This window comes from Mobula hypostoma, chromosome 1, assembly GCF_963921235.1.
Source record: "Mobula hypostoma chromosome 1, sMobHyp1.1, whole genome shotgun sequence".
NCBI lineage: Eukaryota > Metazoa > Chordata > Chondrichthyes > Myliobatiformes > Myliobatidae > Mobula > Mobula hypostoma.
In genome coordinates this window covers 75,871,665-75,888,271 of record NC_086097.1, presented here as the reverse complement: position 1 = coordinate 75,888,271, position 16,607 = coordinate 75,871,665, and the positions used below count along the sequence as shown (strand labels likewise).

Here is a 16,607-nt window from a genome sequence, read left to right as displayed (position 1 = left end):
TTAAGGTCAGATACCTGGACTTGACTCTTTCAATTGACAGCCAGTGCTCAGTTTGAATGATTCCCCTCTACCTGGTGACTTGATAAAGGTAGCACTGGTTCGGGACAGTCCTATGGCCATGTGGCTGTTGGAAACTGCTTACATTCCAGGTCTGTAACTCTCTTTAGGTGCAAACCCTATGTTGACCTAATGTTGTCCTGAAACTGAGTATAGGTGCTCTCAGTTTTATCACAAGCCACCAACATCCAGAACCAATGAAGAGCATGGAGTCCATAACAAACTGGACCCGGATCTGCCAACCATGTCTCCTCACTTCACTCGCTGAATTCTTCAAACTTCTTCAAACCTCTTCAACCAAGCAGTTTGCTAATAGGCCGTATCTGCCAGGAAATCAAAACTGGAGCTTATTAGAGACTTGAAGGTTGTGTGAGTAGAGAAGGTACAAAGATAAGGGCAACCAATCTCACAGGGAGATCAAACACAATGGGAGTTATCAATTTTGTAACTGGAGATTATAAAGACAAAGAATTTTCCATTAGAACATTCATAAAATATTGATATTCTTTTGCTCCTTAACTGTGTTGAAAAATGCTATTACACCCTATCCTCGTTATGTGCCAGGGATGCGTTCCTCGAAGTTGACGCATAATGTGAAATCACATAACGTGAATAATTATTTAAATGGAGAAAATAGGGATGCGTTACAGAGGGCTTCCTAAATATGTTTTATCTGTAATTTATTCACATTTTCGTACCAATACGACACAAAAGCAGTACTACAAGACAACATTTGTATTATATTTCATCAATTTAAGGTAATATTCAATGTAATAAATCATAGAAAGTTAACATCCTCTGGTGTACAGTACTCACCAACAGTGGCAGGTGTGTTCGCTCCGGGAGATGAGTGGTTGTTGTGATGTTGGGCAGCTTTAGACGGATAAGGTGGATTGTTGTGGTCGTTAGGATCATATCAAGCACAGCAAGGGGTGAAGGAAGACTCACAGAACTCTTAGAACTGTCGGCAGCAGAAGATTACAGCGATTTGAATAAAATGGTGAGGGTTGTTTGCTTCCTTCAGTTAGTCCTGACGAAGGGTCTCGGCCTGAAACGTCGACTGCACCTCTTCCTATAGATGCTGCTTGGCCTGCTGCGTTCACCAGCAACTTTGATGTATGAGGGTTGTTTGCTTGGCAGCATTTTGTTTTTCAGCATAAATTTGCTTGTAGGGGAGAAAGGTTGACAGCAGGGAATGACTGAAATGCTGACTCCGTTCTAAACTTGGGTCCATGTCCATCGCCATTTGTGTCAAGTGTTCCGACTTCCACCATTCCCTCACCGTTGGTAAACTCCCGGGATTTTCAAAATCATCTGTTGCTTGCAGCATCTGAGAGATAGTTCGCCGTAAAAAAAAATACGTACGCCTTGAATGTGGCTCACACTGGTCGAGTGGTTGAATCAGTGATGTTGTGTTAGGCGGCAGGAAAAGCACTGTTATGTTAGGATGAATGCTGTCCAAATTTTTAGGATGGGCTGGCGCATTGTCAAGCAACAAAAGAACTTTAAAGGCAAGATTCTGTTCCCGGCAGTAGCGTCCCAGAGCTGTGTTACCTTCAGCTGATGCCACGCTGTTTATAATTTCCAACATTTTTTCAAGTGTTAAAGCAGTTCTCTGCCGCTGGGCTGACAGACCAAGACATGACATCGGATGCTTAGGAGGCATAGTTAAATATTTCAAGCAGAAGATCACTGCACCGTAGGTAAAACCAACAAAAGTTTAAGATCGTGCATCCACACCTTGTCAAAACCAATGCGAGAGTGGCGGGAGAGAGATTGTGAGGCGCGCGCACCTGACTTGTATTGGTGGGAAAGCAGTGCTTCTCATCCCAATAGTGAGACTGTGAAGCCTGCGCACGTGACTTGTATTGGCGGGAAGGCAGTGCTCCTCGCATAACTGTGAATTTTGGACGCATATAAGGAGACGTTGGTAGAAATAGGTTCCACGCATAACTGTGAATCCGCATAGTCTGAAGACGCATATAACGAGGATAGGGTGTAATTCATTTAAATATTATGATCATTTGTCAGCCAGTTTTATCTATAAGAACAAATTATAGCTATTTGTATTATTTTAATTTTTTTTTCAAAAAAAGTTGAGTACTGTTAAAAATGTCAATATTTCACCACCATAGCCTTTTATAACTATCACAATATAATGACCTATCAGTCAAGCTAAACAGTTCAAAAGCTTTGAACCTCGGCAGTTTTATTAAAACTATTTGCTCCAATCTTCTGAAAGCTTCTAAAGTTTTCATTTATTTATCCAGAGAAAAAATAAAATTTTAACTGAACTACAATGTGAAACCTATATTGTAAGCAACAAAGTATGATTCACCTGGTCATCACTTTCACCTCAAAATGCCAGTTTACATCTTACATGTATTAATGTGGCACTAAGATGGACAAAGCAAAAGAAAGCCATCTTCTGGATGTACCTTTACAGTTACACAGTACTTCAAAATAGTACACCAGGAAATCCCACTTGCACAGTTCAGTTGCAAGCAAATTAATGAGCAAAACAAAAATGAGCTGCAGGAAACTTAACTTACCAAGAGTCTTGAGCTCTTAGTTTATGAGTCAAGTGATCATACACTTTAACAATGAACTTTACTAATTCAAAGTAAGATGGTATTAACTGAGTAACACACACAAAATGCTGGAGGAACTCAGCAGGTCATAGACCATAAGACATAGGAGCAAAATTAGGCCTTTTGCCCATAGAGTCTGCTCCTACAGCATCCATGGAGAGGAATAAACAGTGGAGATTTTGGGCTGAGACCCACCATAAGGAGCTAGTATTAACTGAACAGTTAAAGGGCAAATTTTCATATTTCTTAATGAACTAAGAGCTTTACCATGCTCTTTTCCTGTAGTACCGACCCCACTTAGTGCGTCATCACCACTGCCATTTATACATTTCCTTCAACCATACAAACCATATTATTTTATCTTTACAAACGTTGGCTTCTTGCATTCCCCTAATATATACGTCCAATATCAGCCGCCTTACCCCTAAGCTCTAATAAAGCTACCATCAGGGTGGAGGAGTAACACTTTATATTCCATCTTGGTAGCCTCCAATCTGATGGTGTGAATATTGATTTCTCCTTCTGGTTAAAAAAATACCCTCCCCCTCCCCTCTCTTTCTATTCCATACTTTTACCTCGTCTCACCTGCCTGTTACCATCTGGGCTCCCTCCTCCTTCCTTTTCTCCTATGGTCCACTCTCCTCTCCTATCAGATCCCTTCTTCTCCAGGCATTTATCTTTCCTACTCACCTGACTTTACCTATCGCCTTTTAGCTATCCTCCTTCCCCTCCTCCCACCTCCTTATCCTAGCATCTTCCCCCTTCCTTTCCAGTCCTGAAAAAAGGGTCTCAGCTCGAAATGTTGACTGTTTATTCATTTCCATAGATGCTGCCTGACCTGCTGAGTTCCTTCAGCATTTTGTGTGTGAGGTTCTAATTATTTCCTTACTTCCCGCTTCTCTCTTGTCCTTTAATACGCTCCTTAAAGACTATCTGTGATCAAGCATTGAGTCATCTCCGAAATATCTTTCTGTGGCTTGGTCTGCGGTATCAGTTTTCTATATGCTATTACCATACTTCTATTTGGCAATATTAATTCTGTTGTGTCCTATTAATTGTTGTGGAGTGTTTCATTAAATTACCTATTCTACATAAATGCAGGATTTTAGTTGTATTTCCTTAATGTTTATAAAAGGTGTGTACAGCACACTTCTCTCATAAAGACGAGCCTTTTAAATACAGCTGTCCTTTTCTTCCTGTGGTTTATCTCAACCACATGGCCAGCAATAAGTTGAACAAATATACAAAATACAGTTGCAAAAGCAAAAATACATCTTGAGTTCTTGTTTCACTTTGAGCTTGCCACAGTGCTTCCTTTGTGTTTGTACAGAGACCATTTAGCAGGGCTCTGTGATTCTGCAAGCAGAATTTTGAATTTAAATTTTAATCAGTAAGTATTAATTGGTTTCAATGAGTATTAATTGTATTGCACTGTTCTTCACTGGCACTTTTTTTGGCAGATTCACTTGAAAGCCAGTGAGCTGCCTCTGGGTATTTGCAGTGCTGGTTGCAGAAGAGTCAATGCTTGACAGGCATGCAGATGATTGGTGAGAGCGCAGCTTACTATTCAGAGTGCAAAATCTGCCTGCTTCATAGCTGTTGCTAGGTGTAATCAAACAAATTCACCTAGTGTTCTTCAATTACAGCATCCTATTAGGGATTATTAACCTCTGGGCACGCCATTACTGAATGTGAAATAGAATCCAGTTGCTGATAATAAATCAAGATGCAAATCAGTCAGAAATAGTCAGACTGGCCACCATTAACTTGCTCCTCTATTAAGTGTTAAATACTATGATTTTTCCAGGATCATTTGCCAATGGTATTGCTGAACATTGTGGATTACATTGAAAAATCATAATGTAATTCAATGCCAGGCTTTATGGAGACATATAAAAAATTGAATTTTTGTTTGCGATCTTGCTTTTCTCTCACGAAATGCTGAGCAGAATTCTGGACTGTGTCATCACTAACATCAACTTTATGCCTCTCCAAACTGCCCGCTCAAGAGCAGCAGAAGTAGATATATTATTCCATACTTCTGTCATAGCCACTGAAGACAGTAAAATTTGGGGATAAATGGTAGGGGTGGTGATGAATATATAAAGGAATATATTTTCACTGATCTCTGTGTACCAGGATAGTATTGTTCAAATAATAAGACTATTATCAGTCAGTTTTTTTGCTGCATTGATTTAAGGAAGAGATGTATTTGCCAGTGAATTTATTTTGTACATTAATTTGCTGCTTGCTATGCCAGTTTAAATTATGTCATACAAGCTTTTTAAAGTAGTATTTTTATGTTGAATGGTAGTTATATAACAATGCAGGAGAGCCATTCCAATGAATGTGAACCTAGTCTCTGGTGGCCTTATAGACCAGTCTTGGGAAGCACTGGAACAGCACATCTGAATAAAGAGAGGGAATGTATAAGTAATATATGGTATCTATTTCTGAAACCTTAAAGCACTAGTAAACATTTGGTGAGTATGGAATAGGGCAAGAGTCAGATATCCTTTGTAGTTACATGATCTACTTTGGTCCTCAATGTTAATATTCTCTCTAATGCTTATTGGCAAGACCTTAGTTCTTAGGAAACCTGTGTAATCTTATTCCAGCAATGTGGTCAAGAAGAGGTGAGAGAATTATGAACCATAAACATAATTGAAATTTTAGTCTAAAATATTCCATATTTGGTTTTCTTTAAAGGGTTTTATTGATGCAATTAAATAAAGTGAGACTGCATGTTAATGTAGGCCATCTGTAATCAGGGTTACTGGTGCCCTCTGTAGGTATTTGCAGTAGTTTGAGTCATCAGTAAATCATTAATTGAACTGTGAGTATAACATTTCATAATTAGTGGGTCTATCAATATACAATGAAAGGTACTGACCAAACATGGGTGCAGTGAGTGAAAACTGAAACATTTATTGAAAGCAGTTTGTTTTACTGGTACTCTGCACTATTTCAGCTCTCACTAGACCTCTACTACTCAGAAGATGAAATTTACGAGCTTTCATATGCACGCGAGCCAAGGAACAATAAAGCTCCAGTAAGAAAGTTTCCTTATATTATTCCTGTCATTTGATATTGCTGTTTCATATTAAGTGCCATATTGTGATATGCATTACTGCTGATTGTAGCAGCAATTATCTTGTCAGATTGCCAGATAAATTATATATCGTGAAATTGCAGGTGGTTAAATTTGAAAGACAATCAAATTTGATCGTGTTCAAATCAGGAGCTTTACCGCTCTTTAAGCAAGCATGTAATTGATTTCGGACTGAAAGCATGTTAAGTGTCCGGGAAGCTTTACATTGCAAAAAGAATTCTTTGTTACATTAAAAGTAATAGACCTTTTTTTGTATTTATAAATGAGATACTGTATGGAGGTAAGCATTTGTTGAAATTGGGAAGCCAAGATGACTTGAATTTAAGACATTTGTTTTATTTGTGAGCCACTTTTTTTTGATATACTGTATATGTAAACCAAGTATTAATCCATCAGACCTGATGAACATTTCACTAGGAAAGGTATTTCACTGGGTAACTGATAAAATACCCCTTACTTTATACAATTGTCCAAATTCAAAATTAAGCTGACATATCTGAACAAAACTGTTTAATTAATGATGCATTATTGGTTTGGATCCCTGTGCTAATGTGTACTCTTTTTCCCCATCCAAGGAGGTGTAATCCAAGTTAAATCAATTTAAATTACTTTACTGACTATCTGGATATATTAGAGTACTTTCAAAATAGGTTGCATCATTTGTTGAGAAGTTTCTGCATGATTAGTTTATCTACCACTGAAATCGCCATTTCAATAACCTTGTCATGATTTGGTCTAATAGTTGTGGCAAATGGGTTTTTGCTCTCAGGATGAGGCTTTTCATTCCAGGATGAGGGAGATGTCTTCCTTTTTTAAAGAAAGGGGCTTCCCTTCCTCCACTATCAACTCTGCTCTCTAACGCATCTCCCCCATTTCACGCACATCTGCTCTCACCCCATCCTCCTGCCACCCCACTAGGAATAGGGTTCCCCTGGTCCTCACCTACCACCCACCAGCCTCCGGGTCCAACATATTATTCGCCGTAACTTCCGCCACCTCCAACGGGATCCCACCACTAAGCACATCTTTCCCTTCCCCCCCCCCCGCTTTCCGCAGGGATCGCTCCCTACGCGACTCTCTTGTCCATTCTTCCCCCCCCAACCCTCCCCACTGATCTCCCTCCTGGCACTTATCCTTGTAAGCGGAACAAGTGCTACACATGCCCTTACACTTCCTCCCTTACCACCATTTAGGGCCCCAAACAGTCCTTCCAGGTGAGGTGACACTTCACCTGTGAGTCGGCTGGGGTGATATACTGCGTCCGGTGCTCCCGATGTGGCCTTCTATATATTGGCGAGTCCCAACGCAGACTGGGAGACCGCTTTGCTGAACACCTACGCTCTGTCCGCCAGAGAAAGCAGGATCTCCCAGTGGCCACACATTTTAATTCTACATCCCATTCCCATTCTGACATGTCTTTCCACGGCCTCCTCTACTGTAAAGATGAAGCCACACTCAGGTTGGAGGAACAGCACCTTATATTCCATCTGGGTAGCCTCCAACCTGATGGCATGAACATCGACTTCTCTAACTTCCGCTAATGCCCCACCTCCCCCTCGTACCCCATCTGTTATTTATTTTTATACACACATTCTTTCTCTCACTCTCTTTTTTCTCCCTCTGTCCCTCTGAATATACCCCTTGCCCATCCTCTGCATTCCCCCCCCCCCCCTTGTCTTTCTTCCTGGACCTCCTGTCCCATGATCCTCTCGTATCCCCTTTGCCAATCACCTGTCCAGCTCTTGGCTCCATCCCTCCCCCTCCTGTCTTCTCCTATCATTTTGGATCTCCCCCTCCCCCTCCCCCTCCCACTTTCAAATCTCTTACTAACTCTTCCTTCAGTTAGTCCTGACGAAGGGTCTCGGCCTGAAACGTCGACTGTACCTCTTCCTAGAGATGCTGCCTGGCCTGCTGCGTTCACCAGCAACTTTGATGTGTGTTGCTGGGTTTTTGGTGTTTCTTTCCCAAAGAAAAACAATAGAATTAGTGTAAACTAACAGTGCAGGTGTGCTATAAGGGCTGATTCTTTGTGCTCCATTTGTTCTTTACTCAATGTTGAATTTAGTCAGCATCACAGTTCCATTTATCTCAGATATTCCTGATGGCAACAACTCCCATATTCTAACAATTGACTAGATAAAATAGTTTCTTGTGAACATCCTACTGAATTCATTATTGGCTGTCTTTTATTTATAATTTTGACCTGCTAAGAAAACTTCTTCTGACATGCACCCTGTAAAATGCCTCAGTCTTCTCTATTCTATAGCAAAGGCCTCTGGCTAGTCCAATATCAGCAGATAAAATCTCTGCTTGGTTTTTTAGCTGGTAATTTCTTTGCAGTTTCTCAATTGTCTTCCTCTCTGTTTTTATAATATGAAGACTAAAACGGTCCAAAGTACCTGAAAATTTAAACATTACAGATGTTAGAAATCTTCAATAAAAACAGATAAAAACCATAAATACTGGAAACACTAAACAGGCCAGACTGCAGTTGTGGAAAGAAAAACAGAGCTAGTATTTCAGATTGAAGACCCGCTGAACTTATCCAGTGCATATTTTGGCATCCCTATCCTTATGATAATTTTAGTTTATAATATTTGAGGCTGTGGAATACTTATTTTAATATAATGGAGAACTGGAAACTGTTGAAAGATAGATTCATACATTCTTTTATTATTTAATAATTATAAAACACTTGTTTAAAAAGGAATACCAGATTTATGACTTAACATTGGCCATCAACAGTTTAAATTAGCAAAGACTCAACATATAATTATTCTTGGATACATATAGCTTCCACAAAATTAATAGGAGGTTACTATTGTCTGAAATTGTATCAGGTTGTCAGAACTGCTTGATGATTCAAGTATCCAGCTACTGTATCACATTAATACATGTCCTTTTCCCACACACACGTTGCAATGTAACTTACAGGACTTTATTTTATTTAGCCTACAACTCCTTGCAAACCACCTGTTGTAGCAGACTGGGCCCCTGGAATATCCCCAAAGCCTGATCCGAAGACTGTCAGCAAACATGTTCAACGGATGGTTGACGTGAGTTTTTCCCCTACCAAAAATGTCGTTGCTTCACCAGAGGGCACCCATGCACCACTAACACTAACCTAGCTGAGCTGTCATTGGCCACAGCCCATCTTCAAGCCAACAAGCCAAGAGTGAGCGCTGCCACAATTTTCCAACATAGCGGAGAAGTGAAGAATATTGGTGAAAACTGACATTGCCCTCTGAAAGGTTGAAGACTGGGTGAAAGTTGTAGTCCCCTCCCAAGATTGGATCACATCAGTGAATCTTCTTTCAGTAGAAAATAATACTGCTTTTTCCAAGTAGAATACAGGAATAGAGATCAAACTAATCCTGTGGAACATTTGCAACTGGTGAATGATTTTCCCAATTTCAGTAATGGGAATCTGTAACAAGTGGGTTAGTTTTGCAATCAGCAGAGTTTAGAAGAATGAGAGGTGATCTTTTTTATTAGTGCATACAATTCTGAAGGAGAGGGGTTTGGGTGGAAGTTGTTTAGATGCTGAGAGGATGTTTCATTTCACAGGTGACGATGTTCAAATCAATGTCTGTGAAGAGTAAGAATTTCAGGTTGTATACTGTATACATTCTCTGATATTAAATTAATCCAACCATTTGAGGATTTGGAATAAACATTCACCCATTCAAGATAAGGAAAAATTTCTTTGAGGGTGTGGTGGTTGAAACCTTGACCATGTTTAAAGCTATTCGACAGAAATTGCAAGTAGCAGGGAATTGAGCATTATATCGGGAAAAGGTGAAAAGTGAGTCAAGATCAGACCAGCCAAGATCTTAAAAGGCAGAGCAAGCTTAACTAGCATTATTGCCAACACTTGCTCCTATTTTTCACAAACTTAATATTTGGTTTGGATAAAGACAATTACATTTAAAGCAGTTTCCACATTTAAGATAACATTTTTAGATATCATTCCCAAAGTTGCCCTTTCAACCTTAATGTGAACCTAGTTACTAGTACTATTCAAGGTTGTTCATTATTATAATTGAGTATATAATAACTGTAATCTTTTATATGTTTTCTGCAGTCAGTCTTTAAAAATTATGATCATGATCAGGATGGCTATATCTCACAGGAGGAATTTGAAAAGATTGCTGCCAGTTTTCCTTTTTCCTTTTGCGTTATGGATAAAGATTGGTAGGTAAAGCAATTTCACAATGGTGTAAAATGTCCCGAAAGTATGATGGCATGCATTCCAACAGAATTGAATGTTTTTAGTATGACTGAAAGAGTTAAATGTTCAGATCATAATCCCAGTTTTTTTTGAGTTTGTACTTTTATTACACACGCATGCAACAGTATTCAAGGAAGACATTTTAGATGCATGCCAGGTCTTTGAAAGCATTAACCCATTATTCTCATTCCCCTGCTCTTTTTCTATGGCTTTGTTGATTATGTACTTGAATAAGGGAAAACAACTCCCTTGGAATGTGATAGTTTTGCTAACAAATTCTATGTCTATAATAAAGTCACGCATTATCTGTAGAATTCCAGCGGTTTGTGTCAAGAAGAGTAATGAAGTCAGAAATTGCCAGGTACAAAGTGTGAAAATGCTTTGTTAGTTTAACAAGAGGAATTCACTCCCAGTCTCTTGAGAGGCTTCAAAATGCTGAAGATTGTGTTGCAAATATAATTTAAAACCACTATTAAATGACAAAATCTATCATTATGTATTCATTCGTTCAATGCAACTCACTCTCAATTCAAAAAAGAATAAAGTTGGAAGGTAGAAATTTATTTTTGAGATTTTACATGTTTTCTGCCATCCATTCTCATTTCAATCTCTCCATTTTTTCTTTCTGTATCTAATCTGTCTAAATTCATAGTTGTAGATGGAAGAAAATCTCATTGCAACTAATTTATCCCAATTCATCTTCCAGGCCTGCTTTCAACGTTCCTTTCCAAGTTTTACCATGTGTTGCATATTTCCTTATTCCCTCACCTTCAACTCACTGTTCACTGGTTAAACAAAAGATTTTCTCCTTCATCTCTTTGGTGATTTTCCTAATTACCTTATGGCTTTGCATTAAACCCTATTTTCATTGGAAGCAGGTTTGCCCCAGTTCCTCCTCAATAGCCCTCAATTTTTCATACCATAATTGAATCAAGCTTTTCTGCTCCTTCCCTAAAATCTCCATGATTTATACTGAGTACCTTAATCTTACAAAGAATGGACAAAAGCTATCTCCCCCCCTCCACCCCCAATCAGATACACACCAGCTATAGGGAAGCAAATCCATTGGACTCGTGCTCCCTCTTATTTCACCACATCCCTGCAAATCAATTTGCTCACATATTCCCATCAATCACAACCCTTTCGAGTATGTTACTGCAGTTAATTAACCTACCTTGACCCCTTTAGGAGATGGGAGGAAACACATGGGCAGAACATGCAAACTCTTCACAGACAGCACCATCACCATTCTTGCATGGCTATTATTTTTTGTTTAGCAATTATAACAAGTATTTATTTCTATAAATATAGGCATGACTCACTCAGGTCTCCAGCAGGATACAGAAAATTCTAAGTGCAAAGAAATGAACAAATTTACATGTGAAGCAACAAACTGGCACACTAAATTAACAAAGGTCTACATGAACCAACTCATTGTATATCCTGTAGGCCAATTGTACAAGTGCAATACTCGCAGGCTTACACAGTAATTGTAATGCTTGATACTGGAGAACAGAGATAGTGAAATAAATGTGCCACCACTATATTCACACTTGGTTTATTAGTCTAAATACAACACATTCTCTTAAGCAACACTTGACAAAGGGAAAACAGGAGTATATCTGACATTATATTTTTAAAAATGGATTCTTAGTAGGCCAGTTCTCTGCAAGCCATTTCAGCAAAGAATCAGAAATGTACTTAAAAGAATATCACTACTGTCTTTACAGTTAAGTATTACCATTTGAAGACTATGGCATAATGGGTTTTACTGGTGTGTTTGAACTCAGTCCATTTGTGTTTCATCAGCAATTGTTAAAATAGCATGATAAATTTTTGAAAACTTTTGTCAGTTTTGACAGGAGTACCATTAAGGTTTTTCATTACTTATCCTGCATCAGAAATCTAAATCCATTCATGGTCAGGAGTTTAACATGCAGCTTAGTGCTCACTACTATTGCAATAGAGAAGTAAAATTTACAGCTTAATGGCTTCACCGCACCTGTCCAGCACCAAAATGGTGGCAAAAAAGCCAGCAGCTAATGGCACTCACGAAAAACCAGAGGCAGATTGCAGCCATTAAAACAGTGAATATTACCCAATTCTGAAGCAAAACATATTACATCTTTACATCAATTGTCTTTTACTCTCAAAAAGTGCACACAGAATATAGTAAGCTAAGCACACATCTTTGACTCTTCTATTAAGTAAATCAATGTCGTCATGCAGCACTGTTTTATTCCTGAGTGTCACACGAATGATTGCCCAAGTACGGGTTTGTTTATGACAGCATAGCTTAATTGTACTCAATAATGTTTTCACTTGTGCGTTATTTAAAATGTGGCAGAAAGTATAGTTTGCAGTGATTATTGCAGATTATAATTTTTACCAAAGCCTGAAGTCTGCTTTTGCTACCATTTTTACCAAATAGTTTACGCAGAGCTCCAGTTAAATATTTGTTCCACTTGTATGTAAAAGCTGCACTAATGAAAAATTCTCGTTTTCCAGTGAAGGACTAATAAGCAGAGAGGAGATTACAGCTTATTTCATGAGGTCCAGTTCCATCTTCTCAAAGTCAGTCCAAGGCTTTCTCCATAATTTCCAAGAGACAACATATCTGAAGCCTACCTTCTGTGACAATTGTGCTGGATTTGTAAGCAATTTTCTCCCATCATTTCCTGGCCTGCCTCTGAATCAGATGTAAAATAGCCAGATAGTTTTTGACAAGTAATTATTCCAGCAGCACTTAGATAATACATAAAACATTTTAATGGTAATCATGCTGGGTTTGTAAATTAAAATCTCACTTGAACATGCAGTGAACCTGAATTAGTTAAATCATGTGATTTGTGAGATAGTACCTGGAAATTTATTAGAGTTGTAACAGTGTTGTAATAACCCAACTTTAGAGAAACGATGTTACCATCATTGTACTTGGGCTACAACCAGTTCTACTGTCACATCATGTGATTGATGTTAATGTCCACAAGATATATAGAGATGGTGAATAAATGTTACCTTGTTGGCTAGTTCTCAGGAAATGCAATTAATTGTCCAATTACAGGTTTAACTATTCATTCTTTAAAATTTACAAAACCAAGGTAACATCTGTTTATTCTTTGCAGATCTGGGGTGTCATTAAACAAGGATACAGATGCAGAGGTAAATGACATTTCTTCAAAAAACATGTTAATTATGCTTAAGCATTTTGGTAATCTCTCAATACGCAGAACAAGTTTATGCAAATACTTTTGTGAAATTGTTGCATTAGTGGAATCACTTTTACGAATTCCATTGAGGAATGGTACTAATTGAGAAACTGCTTTCTCTGGTTGATATTTCTATAGCAAACTGGATTTTGTTAACCAGCTTATTGAAATCAAGCAATGCACAGCTACAATTTTGCCAATGCATGAATAGTTAAATAAAGTATGAATAATTGACAATGGCTTCACAAACCAAAGGGAACAAATTAAAATCAATTTATCAGCAAAGTAATGTACAACATAACTAAAGAGAAAAAAACAGTTTGGTATTATGAGGAATTAGTTATTGTAATGGTCATTAAAATTATCTAGCATAATCATGCTTGAACTGATAGACAACGATTATTACAACAGTTTCATACTGAAATGTTGATGACATCCCCATCAGTTGGCTCTAACTGTCACTATTGCCCATTGCAATAGGCAAATGACATTAACTGGAGGTTAGAGGCCAGTGTGCTGGAATCTCACTGAGTCGAGCAGCTGGATCCACTTTATATTCCAGGCAGAAGTAGAATAATACAATTTACTTAAACAGATCACCGACCTTGATTAAAAAGCTGAGTTAGATCATTTATTTTCCTTTCCCTTTAAATCCTTGTTTTTAAATTTTAGCAGTTCAAATAAATTTGTTTCATTTTTAAAATGATTTACACCAATCTGAACTGTGTTTAAATGTCTTTGACTATCAGAAGGAGGCCCCTGACAGTGCCAAAATGGACATATCTGCACAGCTGGAGCAAGTCCTCAAATCCGGCACCCAGGGTCTCGTGGCTACTTATTGCCACTATGCCTCATGAGATAAGTTATGAATCCAGGTCAGCTGCAGCAGCAGGTATTGTGCAGGGAACGAGGGCAGGCTAGGGTCAGCTCATTACAAAGGTCTTTATGATCTCAAGTTATCTTTTTAAAGGAAAGCTTTCATTAAATAACTGTGGATGCTACAAATCTGAAAAACAAGCTGCTGAAGTAACTCACAAGATCAGGAAGCACCTGTGGTGATAGGAATACAATAATAAATATTTGAAGTAGACGACCACTGGGCGTTGCTCTATCACAAACTGCATTTCCTTTCTCCTTGGTGAAGTCAATGAGATGCTTACAGCCTTTCACCCCAAGGTGGGCTTTTGATCAACAAATCCACACAGTATCAGGGTAAATCTTTTATAGATACTTTTGATCAGTTCCCCTTTACCAGTGCAGGTTAATAATTCCAAAGCTGCAGTTTTAGTTGCAGCAATTTACTTTTTTTTACCAGACAAAGTAGAATAACTTCAAAACACTCCAGAGAGACTGAAAATATTTAGGCACAAGATCAAAGGTCAGTTGTGAATCAGTAAACACAAAATATTAATTAAGCATAGTGATACGGAACACAGTCATTTCATTTTCAGTATTGGGACCAATCTGATGCAGTGAAAGTTCTGAGTGTGAGTGTGTGTATGTGTGTGCGGTTACCACTACTAATGCCTTAACTGAGATGTTAACATACAATACAAGCTGATAAAACAAAGGAGAGACCTCCTGGCATTATTTACAAATTTTAACAATGCTATCAGAACATTGAAAGGAGACACCTATATTTACATTTTCTCTATATTCCTAGGAACAGGAAGAATGAGCCTTTAAACAACAAATATAACAAAATGAAATAAATTTGTGCAAGTATTATTAGTTTATATATCCTGACACTGCAGTTACCTTAGCTGCTTTTAAACTAATTAAATGTTTTGTGAAATACCTAACATTTTTCTAATCGTACTTAAAGGCTATAAAATTGTACAGCACTTAATTAAAGGGGGCCTGTTCTGGTTGGGGTGCCAGTGACGAGTGGTATTCTATAGAAGTCTATATTGGCAATGCTTCTTTTCACATTGTATGCCAATGATTTAGATGATGAAATTGATGGCTTTGTGGCCAAGTTTGTAGATGATACAAAGATAGGTGGAGGGTCAAATGGAGCTGAGAAAGCAGGGAACCTACAGAAAAACTTGGACAAATTGGGAGAATGGGCAGATGGTGTAGAGAAGTGTACGGTCATGCACTTTGTTAAAAAAACAATAGAAGTGTAAACTATTTTCTAAATAGAGAGAAAATTCAAAAATCTGAGGCGCAAAGGGACTTGGGTGTCTTTGTGCAGAATTCCCTAAACTTTCAGGTTGAGTTGGTGGTGGGGAAGGCAAATTCAATGTTAGCATTCATTTCAAGAGAACTAGAATATAAGAGCAAGGATATGATGCTGATGCTTTATAAGACATTGGTAAAGGAGTATTGTGAGCAGTTTTTGGCACTTTAAGAAAAGATGTGCTGGCATTGGAGTGTTCAGAGGAGTTTTGCTAGAATGATTCTGGGAATGAAAAGGCTATCGTATGAAGAGCATCTGATAGATAGGAAGATACTTTATTGATCCCAAAGGAAATTACAGTATCACAGTAGCATTACAAGTGCACAGATATACAAATATTAGAGGAGAAGGAAGAAAGAATAAAAAATAAGTTACCTCAAATGGTCTAATAGGAGAGGATCATCACTTCCCCAGCTACAGGTTGACTCATTAGGGAGCCTAATGGCTGACGGTAAGAATGGCCTCATATAGCGCTCTTTGAAGTAATATAGTCTATTACCAAAAGTGCTCCTATGTTCGGCCAAGATGGCATGCAGAGGGTGAGAAACATTGTCTAGATTTGCCAGGATTTTCCATACGGTCCTTTGTTCTACTACAGCTTTCAGTGTCCAGTTTGACTCCTATAAAAGAGCCAACCTTTCTAGTCTGTTTATTGAGCCTGTTGGCATCACCCATGTTGATGCCATTGCCCCAGCTCACCACTGAATAGAAGATTGCAATGGCAACAGCAGACTGGTAGAACATGTGAAGGAGAGGCCTGCATACTCCAAAGGCCCTCAGTCTCGTATACGGCCTCTGTCTTGGTGCTCCACTCAAGTGTATCCCCAGGTTCTTGTAGGTCCTCACCACATCCTCACCATCAATAGTAACAGTGCAGGCTTGGTCTTCCTAAAGTCCATCACCATCTCTTTTGTCTTACTGATGATGAGCTGCAGATGATTCAGCTTGCACCATTTGACAAAGTCCTCCACCAGGGCCCTGTATTCGTCACTCCCTTCTGGGCCTGTGCTTGCTGGTGTTTAGAAGAATGAGGGGGGGGGGTCTCATTGAAAACTATCGAAAATTAAAAGACCTTAACGGTGTGGAATTGGAGAGGATATTTCCTACAGAGGATGAGTCTAGGACCAGAGATAACAGGTTCCCTAAAAGTGGCATCACAAGTAGATAGGGTCGTAAAGAGAGCTTTTGGTACATTGGCCTTTATTAATCAAAGTATTGAGTATAA

General features: G+C 38.6%; 1 protein-coding gene across 4 annotated transcripts in view; it reads left to right on the top strand.

The window, feature by feature from the left end:
• Positions 1–16,607, top strand: part of LOC134348076 (RAS guanyl-releasing protein 1-like) — a 175,042-nt gene that overhangs the window by 144,268 nt on the left and 14,167 nt on the right. For all 4 annotated transcript variants that reach the window (XM_063050927.1, XM_063050935.1, XM_063050910.1 and 1 more), the window contains exons 10-14: positions 5,620–5,700; positions 8,712–8,816; positions 9,845–9,954; positions 12,500–12,644; positions 13,117–13,153. In XM_063050927.1, the coding sequence (XP_062906997.1) occupies positions 5,620–5,700; positions 8,712–8,816; positions 9,845–9,954; positions 12,500–12,644; positions 13,117–13,153 (478 nt within the window). The remainder of the gene's footprint in view (positions 1–5,619; positions 5,701–8,711; positions 8,817–9,844; positions 9,955–12,499; positions 12,645–13,116; positions 13,154–16,607) is intronic.